The 19,405-nt window shown below is 41.5% G+C and overlaps 2 protein-coding genes across 6 annotated transcripts; one reads left to right on the forward strand and one right to left on the reverse strand.

Moving 5' to 3' along the window:
- The first annotated feature begins 574 nt into the window (after window positions 1–574).
- LOC128431231 (beta-crystallin A1-like) lies at window positions 575–6,033 on the forward strand. The gene is made up of 5 exons (XM_053417492.1): window positions 575–649; window positions 1,042–1,160; window positions 4,279–4,420; window positions 4,676–4,818; window positions 5,886–6,033. Exons 1-5 carry the CDS (start codon window positions 575–577, stop codon window positions 6,031–6,033), a joined length of 627 nt encoding a protein of 208 aa, XP_053273467.1.
- Window positions 6,034–6,921: 888 nt separating this feature from the next.
- Window positions 6,922–18,935, reverse strand: unc93b1 (unc-93 homolog B1, TLR signaling regulator). 5 transcript variants are annotated; one of them, XM_053417524.1, is made up of 13 exons: window positions 18,678–18,935; window positions 14,295–14,428; window positions 14,006–14,147; window positions 13,730–13,883; window positions 13,445–13,606; window positions 12,703–12,832; window positions 12,481–12,574; window positions 12,174–12,298; window positions 11,313–11,495; window positions 10,900–11,185; window positions 10,659–10,780; window positions 10,430–10,552; window positions 6,922–8,844 (listed from the first exon to the last, which is right to left on the reverse strand). In XM_053417524.1, the coding sequence occupies exons 2-13, from the start codon at window positions 14,406–14,408 to the stop codon at window positions 8,587–8,589; spliced, it is 1,893 nt and encodes a 630-aa protein (XP_053273499.1). In that variant the 5' UTR covers window positions 14,409–14,428; window positions 18,678–18,935; the 3' UTR covers window positions 6,922–8,586. The 5 variants fall into 5 exon arrangements, with proteins under 5 accessions (XP_053273499.1, XP_053273506.1, XP_053273490.1 ...); XM_053417531.1 differs by having other exon boundaries at window positions 18,632–18,935; XM_053417515.1 differs by having other exon boundaries at window positions 14,295–14,408; window positions 18,632–18,934.
- Window positions 18,936–19,405: the final 470 nt, after the last annotated feature.

The following is a 19,405-nucleotide window of genomic DNA, read 5'->3' on the forward strand; positions in this document are numbered from 1 at the left end:
CTCTAATATCGTGTCAAGAATCTAAAATGAGTGGAAATAATCAGTTGTTTAACAGTTTAATTTTGAAAAGGCTCACCGGAAGTATGCTGACTAATTGAGATAAAGCTGCTCTCTTGACAAACTCAGCTCGTTCACAGTCATCAGTAAAGTGGCGGCACACGCACATGCGCGAGCACGAGGGCCTCGCGTGGACGACGGTATAAAGCACAGGCGCCAGGTTGAGACAAAAGTCTACGTCAGGAGGACCCGGTGTGTGAGGACAGCGAAGACACATATCAGGTGATATAAGTTTAAATGTTTATTAATCTTCCATAATCCCATATTTTGATTATTATCGTTATTACTGCATTTTATTACTTCTCTGACGACACACTACTTGCATAATTCATGTCAAAAGGAAAAGTTTCTTACAGCAAATAGAAACGTTTAAGCAACGCTTAAAAAGTATATTTAATTAAAATAAGGGTTTTTCTGTGATTTTATGTGAATTTGTCGAGTAACTGTGACATTTTACTGATGAAACTTCTTCTCATCCGTGACCCTGATTCTCTCTCTGACCCTCTCTACTCTAGAAATGTATAGAGTCAATAAAACCAGCATGACCATACCCATGTCCTTCCCCAGCATGGGTACAGCCCCTTTCTTTAAGGTGAACATACACACACACACACACACACACACATTCAAACTCTATTGACTAACATTGATTTCTTGGAGACTTATAGTCTAACTTTAGCCATAGTTTCTACTTTGCCTAACCCAAACCTAACCTTAACCTTAACCTTAACCTAACCTTAACATTAACCTTAACCTAACCCTAATCTAGACCTAACCTTAAAACATGTCCTCACCTTCACATGTATGATTTATGTCTTGTTTTTTGTTCCCATAAGAACGAGTAGTCTCTATAATATATAATATATATATAATATGACTACGCTAACAGATTTATGTCCCCACCACATGAGTAATCCTGGACCACACACACACATGGAGTGATGACATGACTGCAGCCTCATGCGCACCCCTCCATGTCCACAGGTGACTGTGTTTGAGCAGGAGCATTTCCAGGGAAAGAATATGGAATTCACATCCGAGTGCAGCAACATCAACGACTGCGGCCTGGACAACATCCGTTCCATCCGAGTCGAGAGTGGAGCGTGAGTCACACAGCCTGTACGCCTGCAAGTCCTTGTGGACAGCTGACTGACTCTTTGTGTTTGTGTGTGTGTGTGTGTATGTATGTGTGTTAATTTAAGTGTGTGTCTGTGAGATGTAGAAAGGTAGGAAGATGGTGAGAAAGGGAAAAGTGTCCAGGCTCCCACCAGAAAGCATCTGAGGCCCCTCCCTCTTAGATACCGGGTGTATGCATGCAGCTCCCTGTCCTGTTTGTGCCACTGACCCTTTTAGAAGGAGCACCACTAAGAGTTTATTCAAGATGCCCTGAGAAGCTGAAAGGGTTATTATTCCTCAAAGTCCTTTAAAGGATTTACTCTGTGTGTAGGCTGTTCAGACCTGGCTCACGTGCCCCGCCCACAGATGTTCAGCAGTTATCACTGGTCAGCAGTGGATTACTGAAGCTCACATGATGGGTTTTATTGGTTTGATAAAACGGTGTATATGCTATAAAGCAACCTAAATACTGATAAACTCTAAACTGCTCTGAGTACTGGCTACAAAGTATAAACTATTTTAAATCTGTAATCATTATTATATTATCAATTCATATTATCAGTTGTAGCCATCTTGGACATTTTATGTCATATTGAGCCAAAGTTTGTGCAGTAGTGATCCGGGTGTGGAGAGGTGGTAGCGAGGCCCCAACGATACACGCACTCGACCAATCGGAAGTCAGTCTCGGCTGTCAATCATGACGTTTCACCTCATATATATAGGATTAAATAACTAATTAAAACCAAACTTAATGGAAAATGAGAACGTGAACAATCAGCAGTGTGACCAAATTAACCTAAAATAACAGAAACCATCTTTGAGAAAAACTTTGACAAGTGCTTTGAACGTGCTCTGCTAACATTACTTATGCAGCTGCCAACCACCAGGGGGCTATCACAATGATTTGGCTTCACTTTCTGGGAGCAGTCATGATTTATTTACAGTCTATGTTAGAAATAACCAAACATTAGCTCCACCTCTATCAACTCCAACGCTGAAGTAGCACTTGAAGGCTTATTATTAATTAATATGATCCAATAATATAACACGGACGAGAACCATGCGGTGTAATGAGAATCTTTATTTTTGATGTTTTGAATATAATAATAATTATTGGAGCAGAAGTATGAAGGAATATTATTTCTATATTGTGGAAATGCAAGCTTTAAATAAGTTAATGATCTAATTTACTTCTTACACAACTGGATGTTATTTTCGGAACCACCTATAAAAATCTGCAATAGCACATTACATTGGTTTTGCGACAGAATAAGGCCAGTGGGCTAGAATGAAAAAAGTTAGTAAAAGCAGCAAAAAAGTCGGAAACAGGGGTGGTTCTGTTGTAAAGTGGAGCAAAATAAAAAAAAAATCACAAAAATCATTGCCCTTTGTAATGAATCAGCCATTAGTAGGCCTCATGTTTCAGTGCTGCATTGCACTATTTAAACAGGTTTTAATATAACTTTAGATGGAGGATGATTGTCTCCTTTTTTCTCATTAAATCACAACTTTAATCTCATCACATTATGACATTATTTGGAAAATCTCTTCTCTTTTTTGTCTCAATATGTCCCTGATACAGTTTTTTGTTCCTTTCAGTTTAAGGGAACATATATGAAGCTTGTAAAATAACAACAATCCACCTAAGACAATACTCATGTTGAAGATTTCTTATGCATTGATTGGTACACTAATTATCAAATTGAACTTTTAGATTGATTTAATAAGCTCAATCTTCATTGATAACCATGTGTATATTAAGAAGCCTGTTTATTTAGTACCAGCTGCCTGTCATCGTAATGTGTCCTCGGTTTCCCCCACACAGTCGTCTGTACACTCAGACTCGTCACCGGGTGAGAAAGCTCGCTCTGATCATTTAGGAGCTGAGGACAAGTTTAAACACACGCAAACTTTGTCTCACCCTCCGTGTTTTGACGCAATCAAGAGCAGACGCTAACTCTGAGCAGATTTATACGTAACAGACCTTAGTCATGTTGTTTTCAGCTCCAGTGAACATTCTCCAAACACCTGCTGAACGAAGCTGCCGAGAGCTGATCATTTTTTACACTTGGGAGAAGTAGATTACGGTTTCTTTTAATTATACACATATGGAGTTTCTTTTAAATACTTCTTTCTAGTTCACACTCTAACATCGTAAGTATTAGTATTGTGTAGTTATTTGAGTTTAAATTATTTTCGGAAAAAAACACAACAAACAAACTTTAAAATGAATTTGACTGATACTACTACTATTATTTTTCTATGGTTATTGCGAAACATTTTGTCGACTATAATCAAGGATTACAAATCTGATACTGGGACTGCTCTATTACTGACTCAGACTGTTTTGTGGAAATGGAGAGGAAGTAAACAAGTCACAGGTTACAGGGGACATTTGCATAGTTTGAAAGTTGTCTCCTTACCCTCCAAGTCTTTACCATTGACTATATAGAGACAGACTCCACTCATCCCACTATCCAGAAATGAAGCCAAAATACCCTGGATATGAACGCTGCACTCATGTACATTTGGGGCCTGAGTAGGAGCAGTAGTCGTGATCGGGGAATGGAGCCACAAAATCAAGGTCCCGCAAACACACGCATTTGACCAATCACAAGTCAGTGTCATCCCGTCTTTATAGCATCAAATAGCTAATTAAAACCACATTCACTGGAAAATTAAGCCTTGAAAATCAGTGTGAAGATAACCACCTAAAATTAAAAGAAACCGCCTTTCTGAAAATGTCCATGTCCCTTTAACTAACACAGAGGAGGTGGGGTTTATGATCTCTACTGCAGCAAGCCACTAGGGGGCTATTGAGACACTTTGGCACACATCTTTCTTTCTTTAGTAAGCTATTAGGAAGGTAATACAAACAGATTTGGGGGAATATTACATGTTTTAATCCCTCTTAAATTTATAGTACGATGAAAGTTTTGAAGCAAGAAATTAGGAAAATGCTGAGGTTAGCCTCTCAGCACCTGGAAAATGTAGGAAAGTCATCTCTCTTTTGTCTGATGTCCCCTGTCACTGTCTGTTGTATGTTCAGACTGATCTCAAATGACACTGTGAAACCCATGTGACCTCTTCCCCTCGTGTGTCCAGCTGGGTGGGATTCGAGCACCACAGCTTCCAGGGCCAGCAGTTTATCCTGGAGAGAGGCGAGTACCCCAGCTGGGACGCCTTCAGCGGCTCTCTCTCCTATCACACAGAGCGCCTCATGTCCCTTCGCCCCATCTACTGCGCCGTGAGTACCTGCGGGGGAGGGCAGGGCCGCAATGAGCCAGAGGAAGAGATGAGTGGGAGTGAAAGAGCAGGAGAGAGGGCGAATGGAGATGGCAGTGATGACAGAGTGACAGAAGGAGCGAGTGGTCACAAGAGTGAGCCACACTGCGAGCGTGCTCAAAAATAGAAATGAGACAAGTCAGTGGCAAATGTACGTCTGTCTGACAGGACCTGACGCTAATTTTAACACCAGTTCTCTGTTCCGCCCGGTCCACAGTCGCACCAGAGCAGCCGCATGAAGATCTTTGAGAGGGAGAACTTCCAGGGCCGCAGCACCGAGCTGGGCGACGACTTCCCCTCCCTGCAGGCCATGGGCTGGCTCATGCCGGAGGTGGGCTCCATGCACGTGCAGTGTGGAGCGTAAGTCAACAGTCCTGTCACATACTAGTTCTTATTGACTGATGGTGTTTTAAGATAAAAGAAAAATCGGATGAGAGAAAGTCGAGAAGTGAGTGGGAGGCTGATAAACAAAGGTAGTCTGATCCAATGGTTAAAAGAGGTGAACTAACGTACTGTACCTGTGTGGTCTAATGTGGTCATATCAGTTATGAGCGGTGAGCCACCTTTGATTAGATGGTATTAATGTTTTAAATAAATGTTATTATGTAGTGACATCCTAAACTTAAGCTTGGGTCCAACACGGTTTGAAACACCAGGTGGCGTTATGAGTCATGTTCAACCCTTAAAAGTCAATTTTTTTAATAAATTTGGTAGTGTAATATTAAAGGGATAGTTCGTCGAAAGAGGAAAATTCACTCATTATCTACTCACCACTATGCTGGAGTCCACAAACACCTTAGGAGTCTCAGGGGTAAACAGTGTTGCAGCAAAATCCAATACAATTGAAGTAACTGGTGATCAAAACTTCGAACGTAAAAGACAACAGAAAAAAACATAACATGTCTCCATACTGCTCCTCTGGTGTCATCCAAGTGTCTGTAAGCCCCGACATTCATATTCAAATCGAAACAAGGTCATGTACACCATGTTTTTAGCCTAAATGTCCTCTGTGATCCACAAGCCAACGCTGCTTCGCAGGAGCAGCATTAAATATTAACTTCTGCCACACGTTGACAATGTACATGAAGTTGCAGTACAGACATGATAAAAACAATTTATGTTAACTAATAAACAATTTGTCTTCCAGAGAAAACTATAAACATTATATCACCAACCTCCAATAACAACAAATTATATATATTTATTTGTGTTTTTAAAGATATAAATATCTTGTTGGTATCGACATCAAAGATCCAGCATATGTCGAGCTCCGATTTGAATAACAGACCCAATGTTGGCTCCCATGGAAGCTTATAGAGTTTAATACCGGGGAGATGCTTGGAGAATGTCTTTGTGTTGAACAACTCCTGACAATTAATCCCAGCTCCTCACTTACTTTACCTCCTGCTGCCTCTGTCTCCCTACAGCTTTGTGTGCTATGAGTACCCGGGCTACAGAGGCCAGCAGTACATCATGGAGTGTGAGAAACACAGTGGAGACTACCAGCACTGGAGGAACTGGGGCTCCCACTGCCAGACTCCCAAGATCCAGTCCATCAGACGCATCAGGCACTGAGAGGGAAACACATCCGGACCGGCTGCAGCAGCAGCAGAAGCAGCAGCAGAAGCAGCAGCAGAGGCTGGGCTCAGGCTAACACCTGGGCCCCCGCTTTGGATATGATTCCAAAAGGCAACTGACCTTAGGGCTTCTTTAAGACAATGCACACCATCGGTGAAGTAGCAGCTACCTCTTTATTCTCGCTTAGATTCCTATTTCTTCTAATACTCATCTTGTTTTAGTGAAATAAAGTTCAGATTCAGAGCATGAGAAGTCCTGTAATTCCTGTGTGCGTGCAAATACTCAGAGATGAGCAACAGAGCTGTTGAGAATTAGTCTGGAAACTATTATATTCACACTATGAGAACACGTCATGTGTGTGCAGATGTAGTGTTTTATGTGCTTTTTGAGGCACAGTGCTTGAGTGTTTCCCACATGGCAAAATTACATTTTTTAACTTCTTGATCCTTGATGAAGTATCTCAGAATTCATGCAGTAAGTTCAACCAGCATAGTGATGTAATAATTAAATTGCAAAACACTTAGAGACCAAGATAATGCATTACAACCTTATATTACAAATGAATGCATCAGTACTTTCACAGAAGAAAGTGATGCAGGTTATGTAGTTATACTTCTAATGTTCTTTGCACCTTTATACTGTTCATTACAGTATATGAACTCTTATTTGAGTTAAATACATGAAAAGTTTTCATTGATGTCATTTACAGTTATAAATGTCATAACAACTGTAATGAAACATTTAGTCTTGCTATTCTTTGCACTAGTCATACATCCAAGTTTCCATGGCATTACGTGTTTGGCATCCACCACTGTCTGAATATAAAGTCGGTGACTTCAATACGTGCCACCCACCAGGGACAGAAACAGTCACAGTCAGCAGCAGTGGATTTCAACACTTTTTAGTTGGTTCCAGTGAACTCAGAAGCACAGTAACAAAACATCACATGAGAGAATAACTTCACAGGGACGTACCTTTGGCTTTTACAGTTTACAGGAAATCACGAGTGATTTAAATTACTAAATGAAATGTTTAGTATTCTAGGATGTGGATTCTATTCATTTCCTCTACAGCAGGGACTCAGTTAACATTCATGCTTTCATTCCTTTATCAGAATGAGCTAAAACCAAGCTCAACTCTAATGTCTAAGTATAGGTACTACAAAAATGTATGAAATGACAGAGCATCAGTGTGAAAGCGCGACAGCTTGCAGTACTGTTAAAATAAAAATGGTCAGTGAAACACTCGACTGCCAGGAAATACAGTAGCAACTGTATAATAAAGTAGAAACTGGGAATAAAATATCATATTTAACTTAACTTTGTATCAAAGAAGATTTCTAAGAACTGCATTGTATGTATCAACCTTAAGCCTTAATTTTAAACATACATTTTACAATGCGTTTAAGTAATTGTAGGTAGAGGCGGACATCCTGATATGTTTGTAGTTTCAACACATTATCTGCTGTTCATACCAAGTTCCTCACATTTTAACTGAAATGTGTCTTTGTCGATTGAAGCATCAGGAGGATATTTTTGTTCTCTAAATACCTGCAAAACTAATGTCCTTCCCATCAGCCTCAGCTGTACTTTCTGTTGAGTGCTAACTTGTTAAATGTCAGCATGCCAACATGCCAACCTGAAATGATAAATCTGATTAACAGAGACACACAAAACCTCTAGAACGGAACATAGCCTCTCATTCAGCATTTCTTTTGTCTGCCTTTATGACAAAATTAATCTTGTTCCTGTCGTTTAATTTCCATACTCTAAAACAAATCACCATCCACCACAGCAACCTTTGTACTGTAATCATTGTTTTACATCAATAAGCTCCCATGACAGCACAGCAGCACAAGGTCGTCGTCACGTGGTTTAATTCATGTCCCTGGAAATCACTACACCCTCAGTTATTTATAGTTCTCCTAGTCATAACGTCTGCTGTCCACAAACATGTGCAGCGTTCACTGTCCTGTTAATGCAGACGTGTCTGAATTAGTCACGACCGCTCTGCTCACTCATGGACTCTTCTGTCGGGGCCTTACGGGAAATGGAGTTTGTTAAAGGTATAACAAACAATATAACAAGATCTTTAAAAACTTCAATTATCTTAAAGAGATGAATCAAGCCACTCAATATTCTGTTGACAAAGGCTGAAATTGTATCATAGTTAGAAATGTCAATTGGATTTTTAATTAAAAAAAAAAATCTTGGTTCCAGTTTTACTTTGGCTCAACATCAATATAGACTCAGTGAGTATTTTAGCATATTAGCATATTAGATATTTAGCAGTATCTGAGGTGCAGTCTGTTACAACGCATTATGGTCCTTCCACTTTTCATCAGGATGACAGTTATGACTAGAGCTGATTTGAGCTTTTTGGTTAAAACAAATGCTAGAAAACACATGTCCGTTTATTCTAGAATGAAGCGTAAATATCTGTAAAAATATGAATGGAGCCATGAAACACAACAGGAATCCAGAGCATCGGACTCTCTCCTCTTCTTCTGTACGTCATCTGTCCACCATCTCACCTCCATTTTCTTTTCTCTCACAATCCCTCACGCTCTTCCCTCTCTCCCCCATTGACATTTGCGTCATCCCGATTCTGGTGGTGACATGCTGCTCCTCTCCTCCTGGCTATAGGTGAGTCAGCTCCGCGGGCCCCTCCATCCTGGCCCCTTTCCTCCCTGCCCTCGGCTCCCATCTCTTCCAACACATGCTCGTCGTCCTCCCGGTTCTCCTCCTCACTTCCCCCCGAGTCGGACTCATCTGAGTTGTCCTCTTCCAGGTAGCGGTAGCCTTTGACCTGCGGAGACAAATGTTACAATAACGAGTCAATCTGGAGAAAATAATGGTTTTACAGGCCCCTTTCTTTTAGTTTTTCACGAAAAAGCTCAGACTATAATGAGACTTCTACTGAAGGGTTCCCTCCATAGAATAGAGAACCAGACAAATCACTGCATGCAGTAAAAAAGAAAAAAAACTCTTCTATCTGAATGAGAAACAAAGAATAAACTCATAGATATGAGGTATGCAGTCAGATGCAGTCTGTCAGATTACATACATTTATGGGCAGCCTGTTAAAGCATTAAATACAGAAAAAGACAATAATATCTTTATTTATATAGCACTTCTCAAAACAAAGTGACAACAAGCTTCAAGTATAAAAAAAACACACAGGTAAAGGTACATAAAACAATTAAATTACATTAAAACAAATAAGATAATAGATAAAGATAATAATCTAAATATAGGTTATCAAAGTAAGTACTAAATGTTTTTCCTGTTGAATGACTGATCGACCAATCAGCTCAGGTCTGTATGTCACCAAACCCGAACGTAACAATAAAACAACTTCACAGTCACAGTGACACTGAAGGCATCACGGCACGTTGCACTTAGCTGAACAGAAAAGGAGAGAAAACCACAAAGTGACAGATTTGACAGTCTAACTGCAACAGAGAACATCTGTGAACATTCATCAACACGCTCACTGTGACCTCATTAACAATAATACGTAGAAACTTTCTGCCTCTAATTAACCAATGTTCTAAATTAGTGCACAGGGTATTTGAGATTACAGGTAACCATAGCAACAGCACTTCTGATTACTGCATTTAAAAGTGCTTCTTACAACATCTTGTTTTGCTTATGTGAAGTGGCCTCGTTATGAATGTGATATTACACTGAAATTTCCTAATGTGTATACAAAATTTACAACTTTTCTATACATACAGTAAATTGCAATGAGACCAAGTGTAGAAGTTTACATTATTTATGTATTTAATAGTGAGTGAAGTCATTCAATGTAAAACTAATTGCTGCTCACTCATTCTTCAAAACCTGCCTCATTTCCTGTGGGTTCTTCTCTGAAACTCGATACGTAAAGTTAATGATATACCATGTTATGAATTACATATGCAGACTGATTCATGGTACTTCTTCTATATCAAAAGAACAGTAATAATCTTTTGACATTAAATTATGAATTCATACAAATCACACAGTGGTATCAGCGGCCCCGGCCACACTGGCTGCATGAGTTGAACCTCTTGCTTTTCTTAGCAGTACCAGAAGATGCACAGCTTAATTCTGTAGATTGCTGGTATTTGGTTGAGTGCAAAGACCTACTTCTATTCGAGGAATTACAGTCGTCATACCTGAGATCTCCTGTCGTAGCAGACACCCTGTGTGACCAACAGATGCAAGCGAGAGGCAGGAGTTCATCAAGGTAACTTTATCATAGCTGGCCTCAATGGCAACTGTTAACTTAGCTTCACTTTGTCAAGTTGATGACACTTCTTCCTGCGAGGTGTAATCATTGGCTGACAAAATGAAACGGATAAAGTGGAATTATCCGGATTAACTCTTGAAAGCCTGTGACTGGTTACCTTGTGCCGTGGCCGAGGAATGCGAGGCAGTCGGGGGCGCACCTCCCTGGCCAGCCGACGCTCCATCACCCAGTAGCAGTAAGTGGCGATCAGTAAAGTGACCAAAAGGATGGAGATTTTGGCCTGAGAGGTGGGGACAACACACAGGTAAAGACAAAAACAGGAACATTTGAAACATGTCACAAATGCACACTAAACACTGTCAAACACAGACAGTCCCATACTGTACCCTCATAGGCAGGTGGGACCAGAGGTAGACTATGAAGATGGCGATGGCCTGGCACCAGTGATAGATGGTGAACACAAAGTCCAGACGTTCTTTTTCCTCAGCATACAGCATACTGAGCAGAACTGACAGACACAGCAACACACACACACACACACACGTAGGAGTTAAAACGGACACGTCATGTGTGAACAAAGTTATTGCACAGTACATACAGACACCCCCACCACCAGCCATTACTCACTGCTGAGGCCCGTCTTGTTCAGTGCGGTGCCGAGACCCCACAGCACAATGATCACCAGCAGAGGGCCCAGATACTGTTCGTAGGACTCGCCCGACACGCGCTTTAGAGAGAACACCATGAGAGTCACCAGCAACACAAAGTGCACAGCGGCGCCGCTCACCAAACACACCCAGCGCGGGAGGCGCAGGGTGCAGAGGGAGAGGGAGGAGAAGACGGAGCAGGAGAGGCCGTAGACGAGGATCAGGAGCCACAGCTTGTCCAGGCCCAAAATGCAGACACCATAGGTCTGTGGAGGGAGGGAGGGAAAGAATCAAAGCTATAAGATGAAACATACGTTACATTTTTTTATTTGAATTGTTTGGGTTGAGTTACACTTCTAATAGTTCAACAAACTCCTCTGACAGAAATGGTACCAGAGAGAATCCGCTGATGGCAAACAGGGCTTCAAAGCCGCTGTAGAAAAAGAAGGGGCAGAGCAGCCGCAGGCGGTAGTCCCTCAGGTGTTTGAATGGCAGCTGGAAGATGTTTCCCCAGCCGATGCTCCGCAGGTCAATCTCTTCTGTTGGCCTGTAGGCGGCGCCACACAGGACAAGGAACTATAGGTAGCAGCAAACAGCAATCAGGACTGACCATTGTGCTCCATACATGCTTTTCTCCAATGTGAATAATAAGACAGTTCTTTCTGGCCAATCATAGGACAGAACAAGACCTTTACAGAGCACAGAACAACTCCTGCAACACTGAGAGTAGCATTGGCTTTGTAATTGAATGACTGTAACTTTACTACGAGTCACACTAAACCAGCTTTCTGAACTCTTCATTGTACATAAGTGTAGATGTGTGTGTGTCTTTGTGTGACAGACTCGACCAATGCCTACCGGAGAGGTAAGAAGTCTGATTTCACTGTATTTACAAAGATCTAACATGTTTAATTTGTTCTTAAATGCAGAGGGTATAAACCAAAAACTAATACTTTTTGTTCTAAAGACTTCTTGGAAATGTTTCCTAGTGCAAAACGGTTTCCTGAGAATTACGCCTCCAGGCGGTGTGGGTCTTCTTACGAAAGCGGCATGTGTCACTATCTGTGCGTGTGTATCTTTTTAATTATTTTGAAATGCTTGTTTTTGTATCGTCCTTTGTTGCATTTACAATTTGTCTTGGTGCCATTTATATCTCACGTTAAGTACTTAATTTGGCTTGCTTAATTGCTAAAAATCCCAAACAGATAAACTTGCATGTGTGTGTGTGTGTGAGTGTGTGTGTGAGGATCCTACAATGATCATGGCCAGGAAGGCGAAGCCCATGAGGACACTCTCCACCTGGATGAGCAGCATGGAGCTAGGCAGTTTACTCAGCACGGTGGTGTTGAAGCCAGGGATCAGTCCACTGACACCTGCACCTGATAGAGGAGGAGGAGGGTTCCCACATTAGAGGAGTTGATGGGAATCTGACATATGTTCCCCTTAGCTTTGAATGAATTATCTCATTGGATAGAAGTGAGTGATTCCTCATACATAATTGTCATGTGGTTATTTGTAAGTAATCATTCATCGGAGGAGGTGGAGTTCTGTGTGTCTTTACCACAGGCTTTGACATTAAAGAGAATGTGGCTGGTCTTCTGCAGGCAGCCGTTGAGGACCAGACGCATGGGGAACTCCGCAAAGACCAAACTCAGCTGTTGAGTAAATGAGAAGACAGGGACCAGTGTGGTTTATTTTTCCTCTGAAAGTAGCACACAACAACTTTTCTCATGTTAAAGACAACAACACAGCATTTGAGAAGAACACATGGCTGAGGACTCACGTGGAAGATGATGTGGAAGAGTGACTGGAAGATGATGATGTAGCGGTGGCACACTCCTTTAGGAAGCTTCTTTTGCTCCTGCACATGCTCTTCCTTGTAGTTGACGTACTCGTAGTACTGCTGTGCCATCCTGCATGTGTTGTTGTAATTTTTTTTTAAACACATTTAAGGTACAATCAGTATGTGTTAGTGTGATATACACTAAAGACGCTTTCAGACATGCACCAAAATCAGTTGCTGCAGACATTTTCTGGAATTCTTTCATAAAACAGTAAAAAATGATTCCATGTGAGAATACAACAGCAGATTATCTCGTGGGGGAGTCAGATGTCAATGTGACAGACGCAAAACTATGGAAAAAAACTAAACAAATACATATATCTCAATATGGAAAAGCCATACACGGAAGATATGTGGTGATAAGGCCCGACGCCGGTGTCAATATGCTGTCAACAAAAACTCACGCAGTGAAGTGAGTCTCTCCCCTGAACGCTCCGCGTTGTTCGGAGAAGGTTCTCCTGAGCTCATGTCAGAAAACTGCTGAAAAAACTACTGAGTTGTTGGGCATGTGTGATTGTGGTGCAGTGAAGGTAAGAATAGCAACAGCTCATCCATCCATTGAGATCCGAGCCACTGTTGCTGCTCGACCTTCACTGCGCTTTGTTTGCTCTGGTGCTGTAAGGGTCAGACCTCAGCAGCTTGTGAAACCTCTTCACCCACCCACCTGCATCATGTTTCTCACCTGGTGATGTAATTTCCCAAGGAGGCCCAGAGTGGCACTATGGCCACGCCAATGGCCACGGCTGACGGAACCAAGGTGTAGTAACGCTCCCAGTAATTGGTTGAGACAAAGAGGGCGTAGATTCCTGAAGCCAGGAACATCATCCACTTGGTACCAAGAAACCTGAAAGAGATATAAACAGAGTGTATAGAGGCAGAATACGGGTGTCCATGAAGAGAGTTTATATTGTTATCGTGTTGTGTGTGTTTGTGTGTGTGAGAGTGTGTGCGGTGTTTGTGTGTCTACCTGATGAGAACAGGGGTATACAGCAGGCCTATAATAGGCGTGACGTTGATACCCATCAACATCTTGCGGTCAATGTCCTCTAAGCCAAGGTTGCTATACTTCACCTCACGGTACGTCATATCATAATGAAGGATCAGTTGCATTTGCAGAAGGCCTGTGGTGAACACACACACACACAGACACACAGACACACACAAAGTATGATTGTAAAATGAACATATAGGAGTCTGCAACTCTTTGAATTTAACTGCCAATCTTTTCTCCTGTGAATCTCACCCATATACACACTGTACACAATCATGGCTCCAACACTGGCTGCAAGAACATTCTTGATGACCCCCAGCCTCTTCCTCCTGTAGTATTTCCTCTCCTCCTCCTCCTCATTGTACTCTGAGTGCGGACCCAGAAACTCCTCCATCTGAAGAACATGGGGGGGGGGGGGGGGGGGGGGGGGGGTTACTGTTTGGTAAGAGCAAAGGTGTGGATGTTTTATCACACTCGTGGAGGAGTGAGTCAGAATCACAGAGACTGTCGGTTCCTCTTTTCCAAGGACAGATGAGCTCACCTGGCCCTGCAGGTTTTCCTCTTGCCCCACATCCTGCAGTTCATTAATGCCGCCGTCGGGAAGCGCTACAGGATCAGCATCTCTGGCGTGCTCTTCTCCATCAATTGCCTCCATCTGGTGACCGAAAAGCAGAACTACGCCGGATTACTTAATGATTAACTGAATCTATTGGAATCACCCAGATTTGCTAATCCCTGTCCTGTTCCTGTGATGTTGTTCTTATGATATGCCAGCAGGGACATGGGTTGTCTAATCTGTTACAGCCTAATGAAAAAAACTATTTGATGAAGTCTTTACAGGCCACATATATTCGTTAGAAATTAAGATTAAATTCTAAGGCTGGATAAAAAAAAACTAGTTTCAAATGCCAAAAAATTATGTGAAAGCAGCTTCTTAAACACAGTAATATATATGTCATAGATAGTGGTACAGTTCTTTGTCTAATATATTATCAAGCAGAGAATCTTTTGCTTTCAGATTCCTTTTAATGCCATTTAGCATATTCCAATTGGAAATGTCTTTTACTGAAAGTGGTTTCTCTCTATCCACTCTACCATAAAGGCCTGATTGGACAAGGGCTGATGGGATGGCTGTAATTTTTTAGGTCTTTTAGAGTTGATACCCGACAGGAAAATTAACCCCAGATTACATTGAAAACAAGAAAAGTAGAGTAAAGAAGAGCAAAATAGGGCAAAGTAAAGTTAAAAAAGTTAAGTACAGTTTTATTTCATCTCCCTGACAAGACTTTATTTGCTTAGTTGGACTGCTACTTAAGTCTAAAAATGTTTAATGTGCACAGGGAAAGCAATATCTATAGTTTATGCTGAACATCTTTATGATTTAACTGCTGCTGCTGCTGCTGCTGATGGTCAATTTGATTGTGAGAGTGAGTGAGAAAGTGACATAGAGGCAAAGACCACTGTCCTTCTGCTGCTCACGCCTCTGCTCTGACCTACTTCCTGTTTTGCTTCACTGTAGCAGGCAGTTTCAACTTTCAAAAATAAATCGCAGATCCCAAAAGAGGATGCTCACCTGCAGAAACAAAGTCTGCACACGCACTACTCTCTGTCATCTGGGATAGGGGGTGGCCGAATTGGCTGGTGGATGGATTTTTGGTAACACATCATACAGATGTGACATTGGTATTAAGTTGTCGGCTAAGTGCAGGCCCCTCAGGCATTTGGGTTTGTTCAGACGGAAAGTACCAGGACAAGAGAAAGAGAGACAGAGAGAAAGAGAGGGAGACCGAGAGAGATGTGAACATCAGCAGACTGCACAGGGTTGTAAGTGCAAGATCATTTTTGCTTAAACTTTTTCCAAACCTACAATTTCTAACATTTAATGGATCACACAATTAATTGTTTCATCAACAAAATAATAGATTAATTTATAATAATAATATATCATTTTATAATGAAAAAAATCTGTCTGATGAATAAAGAAACAAACACCCTGGTCATTTGTTTTTAAAATAATTGAATTCCCCTGATAACCTTTAAACAAGGAGCATCTCTTAAACAATTGAGACACTACAATCTTCATGATGGGACTGTCTGAGGTCAAAGGTTAAATAGAACCCTGTGAGTTATAACAAAAAACAACTGTCAGAGGGTTCCTGCCATTATTTATACATCTCTGTTCAAATTTACCACATCATATAAAGTGCCTTGCATAAGTATTCACCCCCTTGGACAATAATAAGAACAGACAAGTTGACATCTGTTGGATGCATAAGTATTCACCCCCGTGAGTCAATACTTGGTAGAACCCCCTTTCGCTGCAATTACAGCTACAAGTCTTATGGAGCATGTCTCTACCAGCTTTGCACATCTAGAGATAGAAATGTTTGGTCATTCTTCTTGGCAAAAAAGCTGAAGTTCAGTCAGAGTGGATGGAGACGGACTGTGAACAGCAATTTTCAAGTCTTGCTATAGATTGAGCTTTGACTGGGCCATTTTAAGACATTAACAAGCTTTGATCTAAACCATTCCTTTGTAGCTCTGGCGGTATGTTAAGGGTCTGTGTCCTGCTGGAAGATGAACCTCCGCCCCAGTCTCAAATCTTTTGCAGACTGCATCAGATTTTCTTCAAGGATTGCCCTGTATTTGGCTCCATCCATCTTTCCCTCTATTCTGACCAGTTTCCCTGTACCAGCTGAAGAGAAGCATCCCCACAGCATGATGCTACCACCACCATGTTTCACTGCTGGGATCGTGTGCTCAGGGTGATGGGCAGTGTTGGGTTTTCGCCACACATAGAGTTTTGCATTGAGGCCAAATAGTTCAATTTTGGTCTCATCTGACCAGAGCACCTTCTTCCACATGTCTGCTGTGTCTCCCACATGCTTTGTGGCCAACTCCAAATGGGATTTATTATGTTTCATTTTCAACAACAGTTTTCTTCTTGCCACTCTTCCATAAAGGCCAGATTTGTGAAGTACAGACTAATAGTTGTCACCTCAGCTGTGGATCTTTCCAGCTCTTCCAGAGTTACCATCGGCCTCTTCTTGGTTGCTCCTCTGATTAATATTCTCCTTGTCCGGCTTGTCAGTTTAGGTGGACGGCCTTGTCTTGGTAGGTTTGCAGTTGTGCCATATTCTTTCCATTTTCTGATGATGGATTTCACGGTGCTCCGTTAGATGTTCAAAGCTTGGGATATGTTTTCATAACCTAACCCTGCTTCATACTTCTCCACAACTTTATCCCTGACCTGCTTGGCCAGCTCCTCGGTCTTCATGATGCTGTTTGTTCAGTTATGATCTCTAACAAGTCAACTTGGAAAGGTGACTTGTGAAGGCAATTGTTCTCACCAGATCTTTGTTGGGGCCTTCACAGTAAAGGGGCTGAATACATATGCACTCAACACTTACCAGATTTTTATTTAGAAATCCATGTAATATCCCCCCCCCCCCCCCCCCCCCCCCCCCTCCAAATGATGGACTATTTTGTGTTGGTCCATGACATAAAATCACAATGAAATCAATTTTAATTCATGGTAATACCATGACAAAATGTAGAAAAGTCCAAGGGCTGTGAATACTTATGCAAGGCACTGTATGAACATCTGCTGTGCTTTGGTTCCTTTCATTTTGACTACAGTTGAACCACATTGTCATAAAAGAGGATATGACCCTCAAGATGTTCTCTAAAATCTACCCGATAAATAGCTCATTCTTCCCTGGCTACAAGCTATGGGGCCCTGTACACTAAGATAAATTAAAGAGTATCCTCAGCTAAATGTACTTGAACAATGAAAGGTAAAAGTTGTTCAAGTGCAGTAAAATGTTTTACTATTCTGATAGTTTTGGAAGAATATTATCACTGCACTGATGTGTAGGTTGTATTTTATTGCTGTAGATGTTTCTGTTTCTGTAGCAGTTGAATCTACAATATATTTTATGAGATCATCATATATCTGTGAGAATCATGTATCTCTATGAATGCTTTTCATGATTTCCGAGAGACATCAACAATATCATCAATATGAACTGGTACTGCTATCATTAATAACATCTGTACACACACTTGTTTTCATTATAGCAAACGGTCTGACATATTGTATGCATGTTACAGAACTGTTCCTGGTCTCTCTCTCTCCCCCATTTCCCCCTGCTCACCCCAACCGGTCGAGGCGGACGGACACATTGAGTCTGGTTCTCAAGGTATCTTCGTGTTAGGAGTTTCTTTTCTCTCCAGCGTCGCCAAAGTGTTTGCTCATTGTGGCAACTTTTGGGGTTTCTCTATAATATTGTACGGTCTTAACCTTACTATGACGAGACCCTTGAGATAATGTATGTACGGAACTGAATGGAGATTACCATAAAAACGCAACACCAACACATCGGGTAATTTACCATGGGTCATCTGAAAAGTAACTAAAGCTGTCAGACAAATGTTGTGGAGTAACAAGTACAATATTTGTAGATGTAGATGTAGTGCAGTAGTAGCTGAAAGGTGCACGAATGGCAAAAAAACGAAAAAGCACCAATACATCAACTGTGTACTTCAGTACAGGAATTGAGTACATGTATTTTACTGTCCACCACGATTAACAATCAGGAGTGGACTTCAAGGATCTGGATCAAACTCCTCAGGACAATAACAGCAAGATATTAGAGAACTAATTCTTCCATAAGACTAAATCTAATTTAAACCACTAGATTCAATATTATAATCTAGAGCTCGGTTTATGGGTGTTGCTTCTCTACTACTCTGCATATATAGCACTTTCCCCATTCAAATATATTCACTTTTTAAACCTATCCTCCCCAAATGCAGTATTTCAGAACAATCTCGGTCACCGTATTTAATAACTAACTCTTGATTAAACAGTCCTACCTGAACAGCTCGCGCTTCTTTCACCCACACCTGTGGACTCACTCACCGTGTGTGTGTTTGCGTGTGTCCTCACGAGCCCCAGTGAATCAGGGTGTCCACCTGAGACAGGACACGCCAGCCCTGTCCCCGTGTCCCTCCTGGTTCCTCTTTCAGAGCCACAGAGCAGCAACAAATACAAACTGGTTTCACGAAGGAAACGAAACTAAGACTGCTTCACTTCCTCTCAGCAGTCTGACCTGAAGCTTCTCTTAAAGGTACAGGACCAGGCTTTAGTCCTGAGCACACCCCCGAATGACTGCAGCTTCAAGTTCACACCAAGTTGGACTTTGTTTAATCAGAGTAACTAATGACAGTGAAACACAACAGGAAAAAAAAAAACCCATCACAGTCAAAAACATGGTCCACTGACATACAGCACAACAGACATGACGAGTGATCAAAGTGCAGTCTGTCTTCCACTTAAGTCCATGTAACCACAATGACTAGGCTACGAGTCTGGGTCTGTGAGTAAACTATGCAGAGTGTTGTTGTAAAGCCTGACAAATATATGGACTGACCATATGTCATTATTTACCTTCCACAGTGAGTATCACTGACTTTGTTTACATGGACATCTATGTTCAGGTTATTGACCTTATTCAGAAACACACAACCATGAGCTGCTAATAGAACATTTCAATCATATTCCCATTGACATATCACAGAGCAGAGTCCGACATGACTCACAGCGTCTGACTTTATTTTCCCAGTTTCAAAAACCCCAACACATAAGAG

The sequence above is a fragment of the Pleuronectes platessa genome, chromosome 3, assembly GCF_947347685.1.
Source record: "Pleuronectes platessa chromosome 3, fPlePla1.1, whole genome shotgun sequence".
Taxonomy (NCBI): Eukaryota; Metazoa; Chordata; class Actinopteri; order Pleuronectiformes; family Pleuronectidae; genus Pleuronectes; species Pleuronectes platessa.